This window comes from Solea senegalensis, linkage group LG15, assembly GCF_019176455.1.
Source record: "Solea senegalensis isolate Sse05_10M linkage group LG15, IFAPA_SoseM_1, whole genome shotgun sequence".
Taxonomy (NCBI): domain Eukaryota; kingdom Metazoa; phylum Chordata; class Actinopteri; order Pleuronectiformes; family Soleidae; genus Solea; species Solea senegalensis.
Genome location: NC_058035.1, coordinates 10624045 through 10646850, shown reverse-complemented (window position 1 = coordinate 10646850; position 22806 = coordinate 10624045). Strand labels below are relative to the sequence as shown.

Here is a 22806-nt window from a genome sequence, read left to right as displayed (position 1 = left end):
ATTCAACTAATCTGCAACACAATAGTGGTGTTCAAAAATGACTCAAGTTGTACTTTGGCTTGCCTACATTTTTCCATTTGCCTGAAGCACTCAGATGAAACAGTTTTCATTTTCTTCTGCTGTTTCTCCCATGAAGTACGTCGTGATTGCAGAGCAGATCCATCAAGTGTCTGGACGTGTGAATGTTTAAATGTTAATGTGTAGTTTCACCTCCTTCTTGATTCTCTGTTTCTGCATTCAAAATACTCAGCAGCGCTTACTTGGCAACGCTGGATGACTCACATGTATAAACATACAAGCAAGCAACACACTCCAGGCAGCAGCGTATGATTAAAGCTCCTGTATGTGATTAATTTATCACAACGCCAGGTCAACAGAGCTTCTAAATAAATGCTCGAAGGCGCCCAAGCTGCTGCTGGAATGACATCAAAGGTCAAACATTAACCTCACCTCTCAAGGTGATTGATACTTGTGGAGCAGGCAAAAATAAGGTACAGGCCTTTTCTGTTATTCAACCTTTGATATGGGGAAATTGCTTCCTGCTGCCGGAGCACGGTTGCCATGTGAAACTATGATGTCATATGATGGAGTGACCTCATCCCGTCATTCAGCCTCACTGCCACCTCAGCGTGGCTTCGAGTTGCACTCGATGTATGACACAGTGCGTCCCTGTTTGCTGAGAGCAGAATGTAAAAGGTTGAACTGCTTCTCATGAAGCATTTTAGTCACAAATCTAAAATAACACATTACAAATAAGAATATGGATTTGAATTTCAAAACATTTAGCTAAACATACAGCCAAGGAAAACCAGTTCATTACATCAATTATTCTTGTACTCGAGAACAAATGATCCCATGGATTTTAATTGTCATCAGGAACAAACTAGCTGTGAGGCGGAGGATATTTGTTTCCTTATACCGACCAGTTCATTGACTTCATGGACAAACTTGAATCTTGACTCTGAATCATCGGCTATTTTTAAAAGCCTCTTTTGCTCCTCAGCTTTTATAGCTGTTTCCCGGCTGCACTGCCTGATGTATTTGTCTAACGTCAAGGCCAATTGTTATGGTAGGATAAGAAATCCATTTAGGGGGTCTGAGTCAAAACAAAGATTTGCTTGTCTCATTTTGCCAGCTCCCACTCCTGCCTTTTTATTTTAACATAATTACTAACATTGGCCTCGGACACTTTCTACTCACGATACCACCTTGCTGCCAAAGTCGGAGGCCGAATCGAGCAAATATTATGGGTTGCTTTTTTTGCACGGAGAAATGCAGCAAGGAGATCACGTACCCTATTAATATCAGTTACCTTTACGCAAAATGAGCTACTTGAGGTAATGAGCTAAACATGACATGATATTTAATCAAGGGGAATGTTTTACATAAGAACAATAGTGCTGCAGTTAAAGTTATAAATAATAAACTTGTCATGGCAGACGGTTGAGTTTCATTGTCTCTGCTTGCCTCCTGCTGTGTGGAAAAACCTGGCACTTCTCTTGGTCTCCTCACTCCAAAACAATGAGTGCTGACTGACTAAGATGGCAGTTCCTTGCAGGTGATGTCATGCAACTCTCAGCTCTTCTTCGTGGTAGTGATAAGAGTGGACATGTTCAGGAGAAATTTGTGAAACAGGACTCTCATGAACCACAGGTGTGCGTGTGTGCGTTGCTTGTATCTGTTACCTCTTTAGGACCTTTTCTGGCATAAAATAAAGGGGTTTTCCTGGTTTTAGGGTATGGTTTAGAACTGCGTCAAGGTTAGACAATTTGGTTGTGATGGTTAAGGTTAGAGGAAGGGGCTAAGGAATGTATTACATCTATGAATGTCCTCACTCCCCACTAAGAGTGATGTAAAAGAATGTGTGTCGTCAGCTGATAAGCATGCAGGCTCGCTGCTGGAGCACATGCCGCCTCAGGTGAACGTCAAAACTGGCTGTCGCAGTTGCGTTACTGTTATTTGGCAGACAGATTTTAAAATGCACCTTTTCAAAAGAGGATTAAGAGGATCAAATCTACGCTGTGACCCATTTGGTGCTCAGTTTGAAGAGATTCAGCACTGGGATGAAAGAAAAACACATGTGGACATCAAACGCTGAAAATATGGCTCTTCTAATATGTTTATATTTTCCCTTGTCCATGAACTGCAGCTGCCACACTGTTCCCTTCATCCACAAATCAGTTCAGTGTTACAACAGTGTGTTGGCTTCAGTGGCTGAAGTACAAAAGCCCACAGGCGACCCATCTGAATGAGGCTAGGTCATTGTCAAGATGTGGGTTCAGACTTGTGAGCTCAAAAGAAAGGAATTTAAAAGCCACATAAATTCACAGATAAGCATTTGTACAAATGTATGACTTCACAGTTTCACTGGCACCACGTCTGCCAGATCGTATGTTTCATTGTCATTCGCAGGTTTATAGTCTTTTGTTCATTCCATTTGAACAAAGTGAGGAAGAAGAGAAAAAAAAGCCTTTGTTGCATTAGAACTTTGCCAAAGACTTTATGTTTTAAGACGGTCTGTTTGTGCTTTGTCTGTCCTGCTTGTAAAGACGGAAATATTGGGTTTGTTATTGTTTTTAATTTTCTCTTTGGTCAAAAGAGAAATTACATTACATATAACATTTTGACAGTGACCCTGTCCGGGTATCCAACATAAGCCAATACAGCCAACTAACAATCAATTGCTTGACTCTCGTTAGTTAAAAGCTTTCTATATGTTCAGCTCGTCAATGATATTTGTGATATTTGTGATGAGACCTTAAAACGTCAGGCCAAGCTCGTCTGACGTAACACAGGTGTTAAGTTAGATTTCTCTTTAGTTTTCTCCCATATCACCATATTTAAATTGTCTTCTTTTCTGATCATGATCCAGAGCAAAAACATAATCTTATCTGTAGTGAAACTTGACCAGCAGGCCGATCATGCCTTTGTGATGACATACTCAGAGTGGAAAAGTACAGACCCCCTCTAACTTCCATGCTTATTCTCTCCTCTGCCACAGCACTCACGCTCTTTTCATGCGGGCAGCCTCAGTGACATCACCCCTTGAAGTCATATTTACCGACTCTAATAAAACAGAAGATATCAAACAAGGGCACATCACCAACCAGGGCCTGTGGAGACGGAAAGCATCAGGTTTTTATTATCAACTTGGGAGGCAGTGATATCAGCGATCACACCAGAGTCGTGTCTTTAACATCTCTCTTTAAAGATGCAAATAAAGAAAGATGGCACAAATAAAACACTTATAGATCAAGGTCGGGGTTTTAATTGTTTTAAAGGGATGTGGTCAACACAGCTAAACATTGCACACACAATGTGGATGAGAGCTGTGAGGAGGGAGGGAGGACTTCCAGGGTAAACAACATGAGGAAGGTGTTACAGTAGACTAATCTGACTTGGTTGGCAGAGGTGGGACACCTGGTTCAAATCTAATCTGACAGTGACTATGTGAGCAAATAGCTCCATCCTTTATAAATGTTTACATGCTCAAACAGGATATACACAAACAGATCGTCAGGGTGAGGAGATTCTTCACAGCCAAGAATAATTCTAATTTTTTACAAGCTGCTGAAAGTCACTGAGAAATATGTGTCTCTGTTAAATGCACAATAGTGTTAGAAAATCATTTGTTTATGATTGTGTAAAGATTATACCTACAAAAAGTGTTATATTTCTCAGCACAATACTCACCATTCATCATGATTGCAAAACAGTGCAGAAGTGCCGTGTATGTTTTTGTAAGTGATGTGGTTTAATTTTTCTTTTTAATAGTTTCTTTCCAAACAAAAAAACATTCCAAAATTACTAAAAATAATCTCCCACATTTCCACATGTTCCAATTTAACACAACCTTAAGCACACGCTGGTGTCGTAGTCACACATAAATCACAGGCTTTTAGAGCCACTCACCCAGCAATATGAGGAAATGGCATTTTAAAGTTAGCCAAAACCCCTTGAACTCCACCCATCTGGCCTTCCGTGAACACCACCCAGCCTGGGCAAAATTTATCTCTGATTTCAAGCTGCAACACATTAAAACTCTTCCTCAGATGACTTCATCATGAAACCAGAGCTCTTTTAAAAGCATCATTAACTGTGTCGACTCCGGGACTATACCTCTGCCATATGGAGTCCTGCTGAGCTGTCCCACTCTTGGTTCAAGCAACAGTCACAACGGAGACATACAAGCACATGAATTAAGGCATTATACCCTTTAAGTTACTATTTATAAATGTTATGTCATTTCACAGCAGGGGTTGAAACTTTGAGTATGTGTTTTTTTATAAGCTCCTATCGCTTCCACACGCTTACTTTTAATAGATTTTTGGGTTTTTTTTATTTCATTTTTTATTATTAATAGTAATAATAATAATGATAATAATGCTTTAATTTAATTTCATAATAAGCCTGTTTAATAACCTCAGTGTCATTATTACCTTTAGGATTTCATTGTGGGAGCCATTGGACCAGGTTCAGAGGTCACGTCAGAGGGCAAAGAGAAGAAGGAGGGTTTCATTTTTGAGAAAAACTTTCACCACTGGAAGCAAACTCTCCCCTTGGCTGTCGGCAAATATTTGCTCTGCTGTCTGTCCCCTCGGTAATCCCCCACTCCCCCTCACAAACACACGCCACCCCTGCCATTTCAATCCATCAGCCCCAACATGTGCTCCTGAGCTGTAGCCACCATTAAAGAGTGATGGGGTCATCATCTGTCTGACTGTTACTTGCCCCCCTCTCCCTCCCACAATTGCCATAACAGCAGTCCTCTGAGGTTAAAGGGGCAGAGCAACAGGGATGTTCTGCTCCGTTCAGCTGTAACCTGTGTGACAACTGCTCCTCACTGATGGGGAGAGAAGAGGAGGCTCAGAGCTGAGGGACGGTCACTTTCAATCCTGGACAGACGGCGTGCACATGAGTCTTTGAAGCCCTCTCTTTCCTAACACTGTACTACCTTTGATTTTTTTTTTTGTTCTTGCAGTTTTTGTCCTGGAACCAAGCTCATTACCTCAGGCTGGAGGTAAGGCTGAGGCTGTGTGGGTGTGTGTGTTAGTTGAGGATATTAGCTCATAGGGGATAAGATGTGAGTGAAGAGGTCTAACAGAGGTCTCTCCTTCTACTTCTTATCTTTGCAGGTTTTCTGCTCGGGTTCAGAGAGGAAGTTTTGACAGCCAGGCTTTACGGCCCCCATCTCTGCTCTGTCACTCCTGACGGAGAGAAAGGGAGACACAGAGAGCGAGAGAGAAAGAGAGGAGAGGTGGTGACTTAATCCACTCTCTTAACAACCCTCCTCTTTCCCCCTCCTTTTTTTGAGTTTTCCTTTTTTTACTGCACAGCACAGTCAGGCAGCATGCCAGTTTTCATCTTGTTGCGCTCCCTGGTTATCAGGCTCCTCAGTAGCAGACTGGCAGGCTCAGTGGCTCAGTTCCTCAGGAGAAGCCTGTCCACGGGTGCTGCCCACCTTGGCACGGCACTGCGCCACGTCTGGGACCGCATTCGATCCCAGGAGTCCAAGGAAGCCGTCCTGGGCTGTGTGCTGTGTCTTCTCAACATGCACAAGAAGGTGGAGAACTGAGCTGAGCTCTCCCTCCCCTTTCATCAGTTCAGCCCCTCCACTTGCCTGCTGATCACAGACTGGACAACTGTTGAGTGAGGAGAACGCACAAAGGGATGTGACAGACTTTTTCCTCATTTGGACTTTATTTTGCTTTCATATCGGGACGCCTGACATGTCTGAGAGCATTGTGAGGAAGGTGCAGCCCTTCACTATTGGGACAAAATTGTCTGTCCCCACTGTGCCAAAATGCCAGGATTTTACAGAGAGTTACCTGCAGAGCCCGAGTCTGGACAACTGCACCTTACAGCATAACCTGAACTCGCTCTACCTGAGTCGATCCCAGGTCTGTGCACATGATCTGGTCTCACCCATTGTCAAGCAAGTAGCCCCAGTGAAAGAACAGCAGGAGCACATGGCAGCGGAGGACCAGCTGAACCAGAACTGCCCATCTGCCGTCTCCAGATCTATCAAGAAGATCACCATCTCTGGGAAAGAGAGGTCAGAGAACAAGCTGGCTTTGGGACCTGAACAGCTTTCAATCACAGGCTCCACATCTGAAAACAACAATAACAACAACAACAACAACATCCCAAGCACGTCAGAGCTACATCTGCCCAGGATCGTGGGAGTGAGTTGTGAAAATAAGCCCAGTTCTCAGTTTAAGGTATGGTACACACTTAATGATGCAAATATGCAAACCTAATCCCACATAGGTGCCATTGTTTCAATTTGAATTGTTGTTTTTAATAAAAGTAAGTTCTTTGATTTCAGGTTCTCCTAAATGACACTAAACTGAAACAGGCACTGTACCATTATGTTCCATATGCTGCACGCATAATGTTTGTCATATTTTTGTCTGGTTATAATGGAATAGCTTTACAACATATTGTTTTGGCACATTCACAGATAAAGCATGTCCAACTGTTGTAGTTGAGATTCAAAATGTATAGAAAATGTAACTTAAACTGTAGTTCTGACATTTTTCTTTGGCACCAAACCATAAACCGTATAAAGAGAGTCTATTTTCTTCTCCGCCATCTTTCCTGTCTTGTCCAGCTTGTCGAGTTTTCAGTTGTATATTTTCTATCTTTTATGTTTTAGGTTTTAATCAGAAAAGATGCCAGTGATCAGTCTCCACACGCACAAACCAGGGTGAAACCGAGTAGAGACAAATCTCTACAGCAGGTAAAATGTTATCTGCAGTTCGATTTTTTTGATTTGATTACAACATTTTTTTGATATTGAATGTGTTTTATTGGAAATAATTGTGCTTTTTTTCCCGACTTTAATTCTGACTGTAGGAAAACTGTTGTTATGTTGGGAGGCAGTGGGGTCTGAAGTTGATGAATATCTTGGACTTTAGGAAGTGAAGTCATATGGTGCGTTAGCCAGACTCCGTTTATTATATTATACATTTGGAGCAAAGTTACTCAGAGGTGGAAAAGACACATCTTTGAACACTTCACAAATAGCCAGTGGTTTTCTTTTTGTTTGGCTGTGATTTATTAAAGAAGCAGAGCATTGAAAGTACAGTATATTGTCAGAAATTGTTTAGAGTCGGTGTTATTTGGCCCGATCCCTGTTGAAGTCATGAGCGTGTGTTGTGCCGTGAAGTGCTCTGTTACAGCAGACCCCGCTGAGGCTGGGCTCACTGGAAAACATGAGGTCAGGGAAGATGTTAACAAAAGAAAAAGCTTGAAGTCTAGTCCTCATGCAGGCTGGTTATAATAACACAGTGACACAGCCGTGGCCTCATTTCCCCTTTTTTGCACAAACAACTATACTATTTGTTTTATTCTGTAACCACAACAATACCTTACCTTTCTGTCACTCATATATTATTCATGCTAAGGGCAAAAAAAAGTGTAGAATTACAGAGGAGAATGTGGTGGCACCTCTACCTGCACATAGATGAATGAGTGAATATGATCTAGAGAAGTACTTCAAAGGTGACAAGAAGGCTGAAACAAAAAGCCACACATTCACAGATCTGGCTGTTCCCACTTCCTTCATGTGCCCAGATGTTTCCTGATTGGGGAGCAGGAGGAATGCTTGTACATTAGTGAAGTGCCAGTCATGTTCATTTAATCTCACAAAGCGCTGACAGCAGAGGTTTTTGTGAAGAGGGACCTTGGGGCCAGTTTAACACATGTTGGTGGTGACCATGTATGGAAAAAAATGAACATGAATAGATACATGAACATGCCCTTATTGTGAGGTGATTACAGCGAGTCGTTCACGTGGGGTTTGACCGTGTGGTTGTGTGCTCACGCAGATCTCAGTGCCCGAATCACAGATGAAGGAGCTTCAGTGGAAAGAAAGTCACCCACTCACTCAGAGCGAAGCATCGGCAGCTGTTGCATCACAGAGTGACTGCTTCACTCAGCGCAACTCACTCTTCAACAAGGAAGTTCTGCAGGTAAAATGTAACACTCCAATTTTCACATTGTCAGTTCATGAAAAGCGACTGGTGTTCTCCCCTCCTTCGGTTTCTGTCTTTCCTCATATAAATAGAAACCAGTACAGTTTTCTTTTTCCACTTCACTTTGCCGAAAGAGATTGTTTTTTAATGAAGCTCATCAGAATCTCTATATTTTTTTTCTGATGCAAACAGACAGAAAAATAATAATAATAATAAAAAAAGAAGCTGGAGTGGGTTCATCTCTGAGATGCTGCTGAGATGAAATCAGATTAGCTGCCTGATGCATGACCGTCTGAGGAAAAAAAAAAATGCACTGGTTCTTATTTTGTCCCAAGAACTGTATGAGCTGTGTTCGGCTGAGGGAAGAGAGGGAGGGGAAACCGCCACAAGTGAAGCAATTATTTAGGGATGAGATCATTGTTTGGCTCCATCTCTTCACGCCTATGGCCCAGAGAGACTCCGCCAAGCCGCACAACTGGTTGCGTTATCTCATCACTGCATCCACCCCAACATACAAGGACATTTTTCATGGAGTTCGGCGGAGGGACATTATGTCCCACAGTTGGCTTGGTCATCGGATCTCTGTTGAGCAACTGTCCTAGTGATAGGCCATTTATCTCCAGTATTAAGAAATTAATTTCATATGGGTCAGCTGAAGGAAGCATATGATGTTTGTGTGTGTGCTTGAAAAAAAAGCTCTGTGGGCCCTTGTTCATTTTAACGAGCTTATTGGCCCCTCTGCTTTTACATTTTCTGTTGCTTTTAGAGGAAACAGCCTTTGGTATTTTAATTTTATTTAAAAAAATATATTTTAAATTGGATTTGTTACATGATGGTCCGTTTGTTTTCCAGGAATTTAGCTATTAGTTAAACCAGTTAGATAAAAAATGATATTGCTAAAATTACACATTACAGGGCCACCTGTACAGATAAAAAAAGATAGAGAAAGTTGAAAAAAACTTTAAAAAATTGGCTTGTTGATGAACCTTTTAGTTGTAAATATCCACACACACTGTCCTCTTGTTGTTTGTTGAATGGACAAATCTAGTAATCTTTGTGAACATGAAAACCAGAAAGAGTGGTTTCTTCGTTCACTCACTAAACATGGAGTTTATTTAAAAATGTTCTGCTTTGATTGCAAAACATGTTTTCCCCCGTGGCAACAGATCTTTCACAAAAAAAAAATCAGAGGCAGGATTACAATCTAAACTGTATGACATTAAGTCCATTCTGTCTGCTGTGTGCGGCCAACTGAACAGTTTGATAAACAGACTATTGTTGTGGAGAGTGAACAGGAAGAAACAAGGGAATCATAGACTTCCTGTATGAGGTCATTATGGGACCCAGTGTGCGGCGATATGGGCAGGCCTGTTTTGTCAAGTTCTTTTCCTTCTGCTCTATCCAGAAATACCTCTGCTGCCTCTGGGGGCTTGTAAAGTTAATGACCTACCTCTGTGAAGAGGATTGACATCACATTTTAATCTTGAACAAAGAGTTGTTTAGTGGCCGTGTCATGTGCGGTCTTGAGGTTTTATTGCTTCAAATGAAGGGAAGCTGTATAATTTGTTAGTCAGCATCAGTCACATCAAATTCCTTGGGAAATAATGCTTCGGTATAATGTAATAATTGCTTTTTAGTGCGCGCAATGGTTGTTTGACATTCTGCTCATTTTATCTGCGCTATGACTCATTTGGGATCCATCTGAGAAGTGAAAGTGAGATTATTAATTCAGTCCAATTATTATCACTTTGTGGGTCATGGTCTCTCCCAATACCTAGAACAAGTATGTACTTTCCCAGAGTTTCTGTATTTGGCCACGTGGTTTGCAGGCCTGTCGCCGTACAAATGTCAGTCGAGGATTTAGCTCTGCGAGACAAAGACTTATGCAATGGAGTGCGGCCGTTTGCCAAGATAAACTTCAGCTCGGCATAATGTAACACTGTAGAACAAAGGGCAGCTCTTGATGTGTCTGAGGTGCAAATTACTCTAAGACAGGGAAGAAGATGTGACCTCTTTGGCAAGACTGTGTTCTTTCATCGCTTTGTTTAGTGTTCTGAGATCACAAAGATAGAAGACTGGGGATAAGAGTGAATGCTAGTGTAAATAAAAGTGTATTTTGTCTCTTTGCTGTGTGTAATGTTGATCCATTTGACTCACAACACATACAAGATGTCATTACGATCATTATATCTGCACGAGACCTGTTTGCATGACTTTCATACAGAAAACCTCACCAGTCATATTAGCCTAATGTATGTCTAGTGTAACCGAAGTCATTCAAATGTCACTGACCAGCGTAATCAGCTCGGTTGTGCACAGTGCAAAGTGTATCCTAAACATGTATTTGTGATGTATAGGCAGAGGCATGGATCAAAGGCAAACTTCAAGATCTGAAGGATGGCTGTAATGTTCAGCGCTGCCCCCTGCAGGACTGGGAGGAAGCCTCACAGACGCTTCAGCGAGACCTCAAAGACTTTGAGAACACACTAATTCAACTCAACCAGGTAACAAAATGATTCAACACAATACTGGACACTAATCTAAATATAACCATGTCACCAGAACAAGCCAAAAGAAAATAATGCTTTCAACTTTCATTAAACCGGTTGGGGGGGGGATCTGAATGGGATTGTTAATCACTGTCTTTGGTGCTAAAAGATCTTGTCAGCTCACAAACACACAAAGAGAAAAGCAGAACCGCAGTGTGACAGGCGGCTCTGTCAAGCCAGTTTATACTTCCCCCCATCCGGAGAAAGTGTTTGGAAATTATATAATACTGATAATTAGCCTGTCCCCTGTCACTCAGGATGCAGATACAGGAACAGATCTTTCAAGGCTATATCAAAGAGGCTCATGGCAGGTTTCCAACTATTGCAAAGATAAACCGCCGACAAACTCGAGGTGTCAAATGCACTCAGCCACTGTTGCTTGCTCATCTGGGTCCAGCATCTGCGCTGCACCGAAATATGAACTGTGATATTATGTTTCCACAGATGGGTGAGCAGTTGCTCTGCAAGCTGAACCCAACGTCTGATCTGGTGAAGAAGCAGCTCAGCCAGCTCAGGGACCAGTGGCAGACACTTAAACAGACAGCTGCAAATCAGATGAGGGCCCTCGGTGGAGCCAAGAACCTGCAAGAGTTCAACAAAAAAGTGGACAAACTGGAAGCATGGATTAAAGAGAAGGTTGTTGTGTTTAATTGCAGAATTTAACTTATCCATTTCCCTTGATTTGCTATAAATATTTTGTGAAAACTTTTCTGGAATAATTTAACTTGATTTTCAGCTAATTGTGCATTATGCATTTATATATATAGTTCACTTCACTCCCCGAGTGCTCCGACAGCTCTAATCAAGAAATGCTGTGAAAACAGAACTTGCTAATACAGGAAATTAGCTCAGTATCCTGAGAACATCTTGTGTGTGTGTGTGTGTACCAATGCAAAACATCTGCCTGTTATTATCAAAAAGCAATCATCTATAGTTTATTTTCGGCTTGTGTCTATCTCTCTGCTCTGATCCCGGTCTGGCACAGGGGAACTGATGATTGATAATGGACCAGTGGGAATGTAATGCAGGATGTTACTATTCTTCATTTGGTTCCTCTCATTCCTTCCACTGTGCATTAGTATCAAGTTCATAGTTTTGTCTCCTAATGTTGACGGCTATTTCTGTTCAGCATCCTCCTCGGTAGCATCTGAAAAGACACGACGGTTGGGTTCTGAATAAACGGGAGACACAGACACTGACCTATGATGACTGATATGTGCCAGCAGGAGGAGGAGCAGTCACTGGTGGACGTCCTGGGGGAGAATGTTGACAAAATGCAGCTGACCAGAAGAATTTTAGATCTGAAACAGGTAAACATCATCAAGGAACAAGCTAATAAATGATTAACAACTATCACAACACATTTAAACATTACTGTATATACGTATATATAACCAAAATAACACCAACATTCCCAGATGTGAGAGGCTTATATTTCAAATTTTCAGGGGTCTTCAAGTCATTTATCTATGGCTTACTGCAAATTATCTCCCGTGGTGTATGGTACAGACAGCTGAGGTCATAGTTGGACCGTGTCCCTCTGTTTTCCTACAGGATGAGCAGCTATACAGAAACCTCCACGAGGAGATCAACCACTCAGCCCTAAAGCTGGAGAAACAGGGGAAGACAGATGGCAAAAACATCTCCACCAGACGGAAACACATCAATAAAATGTACACTTTCTCCCTGAAGTTGAACTGGTACATAGAATGAAGCATCTTCAATCTAAAAATCAACTGAGGAGTGAAATTATCTGTGATGCCATCTGTTGTCTCTGTAGGTGGCTGAGTGTCCAGTCTCATCTGAAAAACTACCATGAAAATCTCCAGCTGGCGCTGGAGGTGTCCTCTTTCTACCAGCAGGCTGATAATATATTGTTTGCTATCAACAGCATGGTAATAAAAACAAAAATCCTAACAAATTCATTATTTATGTTTGTGGATATCGCTCCCCTCTCCCATGCATGTAGGAGAACCTATGGCACCCTTGTTCTTTTATACTTTCTCCCCCACAACTTTTCTTTCAGAGGAAAAGCATATCCGCGTCCGAAGAGTGGGACAACTTAGGTGATCGGGAAATCCGCGACATTGCCAGTCAAATCATGGTGAGGAACATGTTTTCGCTCACGGTTACACCGCACTGTCAGATCTGGAGTGTCTCTGTTGCAAAGCCTTCTCTTACTAACCTACAGGCCTGTGTGTGGTAGATGCTAGATGTGAGCGTGTCCCAGCTGTCGAATCTCCATCCTGCCCTGGCCTCTGGCGTCACACAGAAGCAGACTGAGGTGAAGGACTGCTGGGCACTTCTTCATAAAGTATTCCGGTAAGATAACAGGCCGAGGAAGGGCACCACATCTTTGGTGGCCCTGTAAAATACATGCACCATTTCCTATGGTGATTAATCCTCCACAGGTTTTCACTGAGCTGGAACAGTTTTATGCCGTTATTATTCTACTGGTACCCAACATAAAAAGTCTACATTGGCACAGCCTTGAAGACGTTCTCCAAAAGAAAATGAGCTTCATCCCTCTGTCATGATTAGCTGTGTTTAATTTGGGTTTGAATCATTGAATAATTATAAGCAAAGTGAAGGACCACTCTGTCTGGGTGTCTGGAGTCCGCCTGCTACATGCATCATCACTCACCACACACATTTTGGTTTATAATGTTTAATTTTCCATGCTGGAATCCGACAATACAGTATGTTTTTTTAAATCTTTCTTGCTGTACAGTGAATAATGTGTTTGCTTACGTAGTTAAGTTGGCAACATTGTGTTGCTCTCATCTCACGACTGAAATCCTGCCGTCAGCATGAATAATCGCTACAATTTACACTGAAACATGTTTACAAGAATCATTTTGGAACTTTAAAAAAATGTTTTAAAAACAGATTCATTGTACCTTGAACCGCTTACAAGAATAAGTCAGACTTTTTGTTATTATACAATAAATATCCAGCTATATATTAACTAGCTGAAACACATTTAAATAGAGTGGTAAACTACATTAAATGGCACATTTATTATTATCTGGAGATCTCAGTGAATTACTGACATTTGTTATAGTCCCACAAGAAGTTTCCTGTTTAAATATGAGAACTTGAAGGAGAAATGTAAAAAAACAAAAACTTCATGGGATCATGAAATGTAGTTTCCCCTGAAAATTGCTGAATGACTGCACATTATTACTGTTTTTATCAAACCCATTACCGTCCATCCTCTGGGGACCATGAATCAGTCATTTTGATGTTCTTGTTCTTTATCACTGAATTGAATAAAAGATGCAAAAACTGAACTTTTCATATGTTTATATGTTTATAATACTGTCTGCAGTTCGCTCGCCAACATTCCTGCTTTCCAAATATTTCTCAGGCTGAGAACTTTTCATGTCAGCGCTATCTTAAGGTCCAAAGATTACGTCATCTCATCTGTCTTATCCGCTGTGTTCAAAGCTATTTCAACCAAATAACACAAACACTGGTAGAAAAGTAAGAGCCATAATTGGAGTTTATCGTGGGCCCGTGAAGCCCAGCTGTCAGCACCACAGTAAACCCCATGCTCTGCTCATCCTGTAGGAGTGACAGGACCACGCTCTCTCCTACTGGCTCCACTTTCACCAGAGAAGATGCTGACCCACTGACCCTAGTGCGGGAACCCCAGTGCAATGTGGGAACAACAGAGACCCAAAGGATCATGGGAAAAGAGGTGAAGGAGGAGCAGAATCGTCTGAAGGGCTGTGCGGTAAGTAGCTTTGGTATTTCTGGAGAAACCATGCTGTGGCTGTAAACTGGGAGAGAATAACGCCATCAGTGCTGGCACAGGATGAGCTCAGCCTCTTCCAGCACTACGACATCTGTGGCCAAAGAAAGTGACGCACTTTGTCCTTTGGTTTGGAAAATGCCTGATTTACAACTTAACCGGGTTTTTCCTAAATAACAGTATTTCTGGAGTCTGCCGGATGTGCTGCAGGGCAGTGGTTTCTTTGGCACCAAACACACTGCTGGTTTTCCATTCTACCAGCTAGTTAGTTTCACAAAATAACATCATCTGTTGTCCCAGTTGTGAGGAGGCCCTTGATTAGGTGAATACCAGTTTGGCACCAGGCTTCCCCGTTTCCTAACAAGAACCTTAGTCTGCAAATTATGAATATATCGCCATGTAGAAGTCACAGGAAGAGCTTTTAGAGGTGTTATTTACCCTGGCTCAAGAATTTCCATATGTTCTCATGAAAAATGTCACACGGTGACTGTACAGCAAGGTTGAGCGCTGGGCCAGAGAAAATAAGCCTTTTACTGAAAAGTTCACTTGATGGTAAAATTATAACTTGGGCTCTCCAATGAAAGTACACATTTATGGGATTAATACTATATTAATGAATGGTGTTTAGCAATACTTATGCAATACTTATATACTGTGCGCAATACTTATATACTGTGCGCAATACTTATATACTGTGCACTACTTATATTGTATATACAGATTTTTATCCTGCTTAAATTACATTCCAACTGTGCAATATCTGTATTTTTAAATGGTACCCTGCTAAAATCACTTTCATACTGTGTAAATGTTTATATTTCTATTTTTATATACTGCAAAATTACATTTCACTCTGTGATATTTATATTCTATATGCTGCTAAAATCATATCTCACACTGTGATATTTATATTTCTATATTTCATATACTGTTAAAAAAAAAAAAGACCAGATGGATCCCATAGTGCAATGTTCATGTCGTCTTGCAGACCCTGAGTTCTTATGAGGTCCCTGCTGAGTCTCTGGCCTCGTTTTACATAGTGAGAAAGTGCCCAGAGGCTTGAGGAGAGAAAGCTCAACTCTTTCCATTTTTCCCCACTTTTCTGGTTCAGTTCATGCCCCTGTTCATGTTTGCAGGTTCTTTTTGAACCTGTGGCTTTGCCACCTGTGACAGGAGCCCACCAGTGCAGCCAGCTTGTCCTTGTTTTTTAGTTGTTGTTGTCTTTGTCGTTGTCATAGCCCTTTCACTGGAATTAGTATTATTTAAGTCACTTTTTTTATTTAATCCACTCTCTAAAGATGACAAATGTTCATTAGTGTTCTTACCTATTGTAAGCCACCCATTTACCCAAGTGATATACTGTATGTTTGATAAATGGATAAACTCTTAATTTTATGGATGTGTTTTGGAAAACATGTATTGTGCACATGTTAAAGACAGGTAGGGTAGGGTGCAGTATGTTTTTGTCTGGTTGCCTCTCATGTGGTAGTTTAGCAGTCTGTTCTTTGGGCTTTTTTGTGTTTCATTGACAAATCAGGGGCCAGTTCATGTCAACCCTCATGCGTTTACCTGACATGTGACAGATTGATTAACTTTACATGGTTCTCTTAAGGTTCGCCATCTTTACGGCACGTCTTCCTGCCAAAATGGTGTTGTTTTGATTTTGACTTAGGCATGACGGGACTGTGTGACATCAGCCACTGGAGCGACACCAGGACCTGTGACTGTGGTTGAAAATGAGCACGCTCCATTATGTGGTTTAGAGATGCAGATAAAAATAAAGATGGATTACATTTTCTGCCTAACCCATGTGTGGGTCCAGACCCAGTAACTTGGAATGACGGGTTTACTGCACTGAACTGAGAGTTACCTGAGTGCACTGACTGTGAGCTTCGTGACTCTTTATGGAAGGATTAATGAGACCCTGCAAACAAAACCCAGGAGCCCAAGGGCCAAACTCAGAGCCAGGCACAACCATCAGTTAAACAGTAAAAGTAATTTGTCACATACCTATGCAGCACTTTAACTTTAGCTGCTGCCAAGTGTGCTAAATTGATTACAGTATTTTTAAACAGTACAACACGCAGCTGCACAGGTCTGTGGGCTGGTGGTGAGACATTTGCATACACAACATTTTCATAGTCTATTCTCTTTCACTCTCACTCTCTCTCTTTTGTTTCGCATGTCAGTGTGTGAACAGCACAAGTCACATGAAATCTTGGTCACTGTGAAGGTTTGGTGTCTTTCTGTCTGTATGGATACATGTCTGTGTTAGCAGGGCTATAGCTTCTTGTTTCTGGAGGTAAACATGGCTATCGTCTGTTTCTCAGGCTAATTGTAACCAGATGCTGGGGCTGCAGACCAGATGGGCTTGGTGCTAAGTGATATTTCTTGGCTGACATCACTTCATTGCACATTGCAGAAAGACACACAGGGGAAGACACGCTCAGTAGAAAACAGATAAGAATAAACAGTATCCAGACAGGGAGAAGTATGTTGAAATAGGAGACAATTGTGAGATGCTGAGTTGTTTACTGTGCAAGCCGTTGTAACGCATAAAGGCTAAAGGTCTGTCACATGAGAGTGTTGGTTTAACAGCTTTAACCAGTGTATGAGAGGCATGGTGGATTAGTGGTAAACACTGGTGCCTCACAGCAAGAAGGAGCTGGGTTTGATTCCCGGTCTAGGAACTTTCTGTGTGAAGTTTGCATGTTCTCCCCCGTGTCTGCGTGGTTTCCTCCCACCATCAAAACATATAATGTTAGACTCATTTGGTCAATCTCTGATCAACCCTCCATCTGACCTCCAAAGATCTGTGCCGCTAGACCAGTCGATCCCAGACAGGGCTTTGTGAAGGATACTGAGGTGATGATACTTGTTATTATTACATTATTATTCACCGTTAAATTTGTTTACGTCATGTTTTGTTTTTCCATTTATATTGTCTGTTGTTTTAAAGTGATGTGTGTACACAGTGTTAAATGCTTTCATATAATGATCCATTGTTTGTGCTTTTATTGTTTACATGTGAGTTCTTTGTAACACATTTACTGCTCTTTTGGCTAATACTGTAATAATAATAATAACAATAATAATAATAATGGTTGCTTTGTGCTTTTTGGTTGTAAATTCTGAATTTCAATTTTACTTGACAAGTAAAAATTCAACACTGACAAGAGCCAGCACTTGCATGTGCGACAGACGTTATTTTTATATAAAACATTCTTCCCTGCTTCTGTCGGACTCTGGTACAATACAGTGTTTCATACAGGTTCATGCAGTGGTCTGCAATAGTCCAGATGCATGTAGCTCTTGTTGGAATATCCAACATTTAGATAGTTGTAAAAGAGGCATAATGGCTGCTGACATTTCTGCACATATATACTGCAGAGCGGGCTTGTAGTTCAGGCTTTGACCTTTCTAAAAAAACCTACATAGTTGTAAACAGACGCGGCGTGGACGGCGAAAGAAATCAGCATCTCAGGCTGAAAAAACACTGCCGCTATTTAATGACGGTTGGGAATAGAGGCTTTAAAAGGGTTATATTTCCAACTGCAATGGCTCTTTAGCACGTTTTAGTCATCAAAGTAGTTAAGCATATGTTTGCAACCTTGTTGAACTTAATGTGTTCTTTCATAAAGCAATTATGATTCATTTAAACGATTGCTGCCATCTGTATTAATGTGTTTTATTTCTACCTTTGATGCTGTCAAGCAGCAAAAAAGCGGCTTGTGTCATTAGCCTTGTCTGGGTTCTTTCGCTGAGAGAAGGCAACTTTTGTAAAAAAACATAAATAAATAAAAAGTACAGTTTGGGTTGGGTCACTTACAGGAGAGACTTAATTGTGGGCAACTTTCCACGTTGTCCAGGCTCCTCCAGCCACATTGTTACATCGACATTAGCTGCAAGCTACAACAGCGGCGTCATGTCTATAAAGTCCTCCATCCGAGACGTTTATGCATCGAGTCAAGATTTATTCACTGGACGACTGACAGAAAAAGAAAAACACTGCTCGCATGTAATGCCGCTGATCTTTTGGATTTTCCCACTGAGACTTTTACTCTTGTGTCCACAGAGTGCTGCTGAATGTGAGAGTGGCAGGAGAACCCCGAGCAGCCAAAGCCAGGAACAGCAATCAGCGAACCACACCTCTTTTCCTGTGGGAGACGGAGCCAATGAAGTCATTGTCAGACGTCAGCTGAAGGCAGAAAGGTGACACTTCAGACTGGCTTCTCTCTCTCTCCGTCTCTGTGACTTACATAATCACAAGTCTTTTATGTGGGTCATAAATGGAGTCACGTCGTTTGTGTTTTCTTTGCAGCACGAAGCCCAGAACAGAGCCCAAACTTGCCACCGGCCCCCACAGCCACCCACAGCTTCACATACAGCTTCAGAAGTTCACTGCATCTGCTGACAAGGTGACTCGACCCATGCCAGGCAAACATGCATTTCCCTTTCACACCAACAATGGAACTTTCACAAATGTCTGGATAATTCATACAACATACGCTGACACAGAAATGACTGACCTCAAAATGAATTCGAATAAATTGGCGCTGCAGATGTACTCATCAGCTATTACACAATTTCTTTTGTGACCAGCCACAGACATTATGTCACGTTACTCCCCCTACTTTGAAGAATTCTCTACTAATTTGCTGTGGATGTACTTAAAGGCCATGATGGGTATCCTCAGCTGTACTCTGGTTAATGCCGTTCTTTTCCACTCTGCAATCCAATACTGTTCTTTTAGCCAGTGCTCTCTCTAACCCAATTACTTTCCCTGTTGTCGCTCCCTGACAGACTTTGTCCTGGCTGAAAGACAGCGTGTCCATGGCCACACAGGTGTGTTCAATAGCCAGCTTTGAGGGTTTGGAGGCAGCCAGGAGGTGTCAGCACACTCTGGAACGAGATATCCTCACCAACAAAGCCAGGATAGAGGTGGTCAAAAGGGTAACCAGAGGCACACCATCACATTCACTTAATGACAACATGAGCCTGTGGGATGAATGCCTGAATAAAAGTGTTTCCCATATTTCGGGCACCGTGGGGAAATCTGGTTCGGGTTTAATCATATAACAAGTCGATGAGACATTTTTAGTTACCCGGATAATGAGATTAAACCTACAATTTGCAACATAAATCCTATTCCTAAATCCTCACACACGCTCATGGGTTTTTACACATATTCCTCAGGAGGGACGTGGGCTGGTCCGTGCACAGCACCCTGGCAGCACCAAGATCGAAGAGTTCCTCAGCCAGCTGGAAGTCCTCTGGGAAGAACTGCGGAGGCGGCACCAGAGGAACACTGTTTTTCTGAAAGCCTCGGAGGAGCTCGGCTTCAGAGTAAGACTCGAAACCTTTCACAGGAATCACACATTTGTAGTAGTGCTGAGGCGGTGACTTACCTTTTAAAGTTGTCAGGGAACGTTATGGTTAGGATGGAAGTGTGGAAATCCCGGAACTGCAATTGACATTGTGTGTGTCTGCACATGTGATTTTGAAGATTTTTAATTTGCTTTACTTTGTGTGAGGAGGATCTTGCTTGTGTTTAGTTTGTGTAGTCACAGTTTTTTGTGGTATACCATGTCTTCAGTTGATTTGGAATGTATCAACTGTATTTATGAGCATAAACCCATAACCCTAATCTAAAACAAATTCTCCTATGTATGTTTGTATGTAATTTACTGTATATCCCTAACAATTTATGAAGGCCATTACAAGAAATATAAATTGTGCCTCCATATAATTTAATTAGGAACTGGAAAGAAGCTGTAAATTAGTTCAGATCTAGTTGACCTAGTTGGAAAAAGTAAATCTCTTATTGCAAAACATGTAAATGATCTATTTCCATGATTTATGACTATTGTCTTTTTTCTACAGTCCATCACTGATAGTTGTTTTTGCTGTGCATTGAATTCCTTTACAAATCAGAGCAGCAAAAAAAAAAGACTACTACCACAAGTCTTTCCTTTCTGCTTGCACACTGTATAGGTTGTAAAAGTCCTCCAGGCATTGGGCAGCCTGGAGGCTTGGCTGGAATCGGTGGAGCTTTCCATGAAGGAATCCGCACTTGCCGGTGACCCTGAAACAATGAGCATGGCTGAGAGGGAGAGCTGTCTGCTGGAGAAGGAGGTGGCAGCACGTAGCCTGGAGCTCACTGCTCTGAGACAAGAGGTGGACCGCCTCCACGTCCACAGTCACCCGCACGCACAATGGCTGCCAGCACGCATGGAGGAGGTGGAAAGAAAGTGAGTTTTTTTGTGGAGGAGGAATGGGAATGGTTAGGGTAGCCCCTCCTTATGTCTTTCATCATGGAAGGCTCATGTTGTTGATGACTCTCCACAGACCTTGGGAGTTTTGCTCATCATTGTGGTCAGGAAATAAAGTAAAACAAATTGTCAGTGTTTCCAAGAGGTCAGGTTTGGGTTTGGCATGCAATCCAACATGGAAGGGCTTATTCATAAAAAAAAAAGTTCTTGTTCAAAGCTGCAGAAAATAACATGAGGTGATTTTGTTGTTGTTGATGTTTTCACTCTGCATCTGTTTGGTCTCCATGAACAGAAACGATGTAACGTCATGCGTGTGCCGCGTCATTCATCTGAAAACGGGCTCTGTGAAGCAGAACTGTCAGATTTCACTGAGGAGTCATTTGTGTGTAAGCACTGGCAGCACAGGTGTGGGTGGAGACAAGAAGCACTTATCCCATCACACTGCTAAATGTCTGCATGTCTCTTTATTTATTTTAGTATCATTCACTCCTGAGACTTTTCGTGGGGACTTCTGTGTGTTTGCAGCCTGTAGCAAAGTCGCTGCCACAGAGTAGTTTACCCAGCAGATATCAGAGCAGGTGTAGTTTCAAATGATTTTCATTTTTAACACAAAAATCAAACTTAAATATTCTGTATGTCTTTCCAGCCGCTCTCCTCTGGTCCAGCCACCACTGCCAAGACAAAGAGAGGTTGATTAGTCAACTCACCCCAGCTGAGCTAATCAACTCAGCTGGCACTGCTCCTGCTAATTCAGCTCTGCCCCGTGTCTCCTACATACCACTAGCACAATGCTGCTGTTGACTCCATCTGTCTTAATATGAAACAAATCGCTTCTTGTGTGCAGTGCAGGAATATCCTCGGGTGACAAGACATCTAAACACTCCTATACTGAGCAACAGAGAGAGAGAGAGAGAGTTGTGTGGTCCTGATAGACTTAATTATCATTGTGTGAATTTATTTGACGTGATCGTTTGAATGTAACCTCTGCACTCGTTCACTGCTAGGCTCAAGTTTATTCATTTGTCAGGTCTTCCTCTCAGTCCTCATGTGCACTTGGCCCACAGCTTGTCAGTGTGTCTCTCTGAGTCTGAGTCTCTCCGGTGAAGCCTTGAAAGGTTGTTACCATTGACTCCCAAAAACCTAATGATGTTATACTTTTTTTTACTGGGCATACCTATGCCCATAAACATAACTTTAGACTCCAAACACAAAGCTGACCAAAGAAAATAAAGCAACGGAAAGAGATCCGTTTAAGTGTTTCCAGGGCAGGAGTGTTATATGGGGCAGGGATGGACAGACTTTGGTGCAAGAAGAATCTCTCACTTAGCAGCTGTAAGACAGTTGGGATGATGTCATTATTTAATGACACCTACGTGCAACTTACGGCTCATTTATTACTAAGAAAAATACCCTTTGAAATTGCTCCGTTACCATCTCAGGTATAAACTCTGCACGGAAAAAGTACCTCCATGCCTTGAAGTGCAACATATGTTTATGTGACACATGATATATGATTACATAAACAGTGCCCCCGCAATATGCTGCCTGTGGTCATTGCTGAAGGATGTAGGGTTGTAGATGTGGATGTGGATTACAGTTAAGGTGCAGCTGTGTGTCTGTGTCTGTGTGTGTGTTGCCCAGGTACCATCGTGTCCAGGGTGCTTTGACCCAGCAGAGCTCAAAGCTGCAGGACACGCGAATGCTGACAGAGTTCCTGGAGCGTGTGGAGCTGGAGGAGAGCCAGGATGGTTGCCAGTATAACCTGGGCCAGGTGAGGAACATCTTACCAGAGAGTGGTAACTCTTATGGGTTATCTTGGTCTTTCTTTGTGGAGTGTGCATGTGGGTTCTCTCCAGGTAGTCTGGCTTTATCCAACCATCCAGAAACATGCAATTTGGGTATTAAGTTAGTGTGAGAGTGAATAGTTTTCCTTCTCTGTGTGTTGACCATGTGATGGACTAGTTATGCGTCCAGATTGTACCTTGTGACCTATGTCAACTGGGATTGGCTCCAGCTCCCCCTGCAATCATGGATGGACTTTTCATATATGACAGTCCGAGTATCATGAAAAGGATATCAGCAGATCAATAATCCACAGATTTCCAAATGCACACAAGTAGTCTCTCCTGAAGATATAGGCCTTACTGTTCTGAGGATCATTTGGTGACTCTCAGTAGAGTTAAAACAATACTCTGGTCACTTTCATTGTATTGGAGTGAGATCAGCAATCAGATGGAGAACAGACATGA

General features: G+C 42.0%; 1 protein-coding gene across 5 annotated transcripts in view; it reads left to right on the top strand.

Moving 5' to 3' along the window:
• The first annotated feature begins 5472 nt into the window (after nucleotides 1-5472).
• The window catches only part of LOC122781535, a 28704-nt gene continuing 11370 nt past the window's right edge, over nucleotides 5473-22806 (top strand). For 2 of the 5 annotated variants that reach the window (XM_044045243.1, XM_044045239.1), the window contains exons 1-17: nucleotides 5473-6221; nucleotides 6659-6742; nucleotides 7833-7976; nucleotides 10337-10483; nucleotides 10973-11164; nucleotides 11752-11838; nucleotides 12083-12228; nucleotides 12309-12423; nucleotides 12555-12632; nucleotides 12735-12850; nucleotides 14102-14267; nucleotides 18361-18497; nucleotides 18607-18703; nucleotides 19089-19238; nucleotides 19482-19631; nucleotides 20280-20536; nucleotides 22199-22328. In XM_044045243.1, the coding sequence (XP_043901178.1) occupies nucleotides 5730-6221; nucleotides 6659-6742; nucleotides 7833-7976; nucleotides 10337-10483; nucleotides 10973-11164; nucleotides 11752-11838; nucleotides 12083-12228; nucleotides 12309-12423; nucleotides 12555-12632; nucleotides 12735-12850; nucleotides 14102-14267; nucleotides 18361-18497; nucleotides 18607-18703; nucleotides 19089-19238; nucleotides 19482-19631; nucleotides 20280-20536; nucleotides 22199-22328 (2688 nt within the window). In that variant the 5' untranslated portion in view covers nucleotides 5473-5729. The remainder of the gene's footprint in view (nucleotides 6222-6658; nucleotides 6743-7832; nucleotides 7977-10336; nucleotides 10484-10972; nucleotides 11165-11751; nucleotides 11839-12082; nucleotides 12229-12308; nucleotides 12424-12554; nucleotides 12633-12734; nucleotides 12851-14101; nucleotides 14268-18360; nucleotides 18498-18606; nucleotides 18704-19088; nucleotides 19239-19481; nucleotides 19632-20279; nucleotides 20537-22198; nucleotides 22329-22806) is intronic. The other 3 variants (XM_044045242.1, XM_044045240.1, XM_044045241.1) reach the window with 3 other exon arrangements.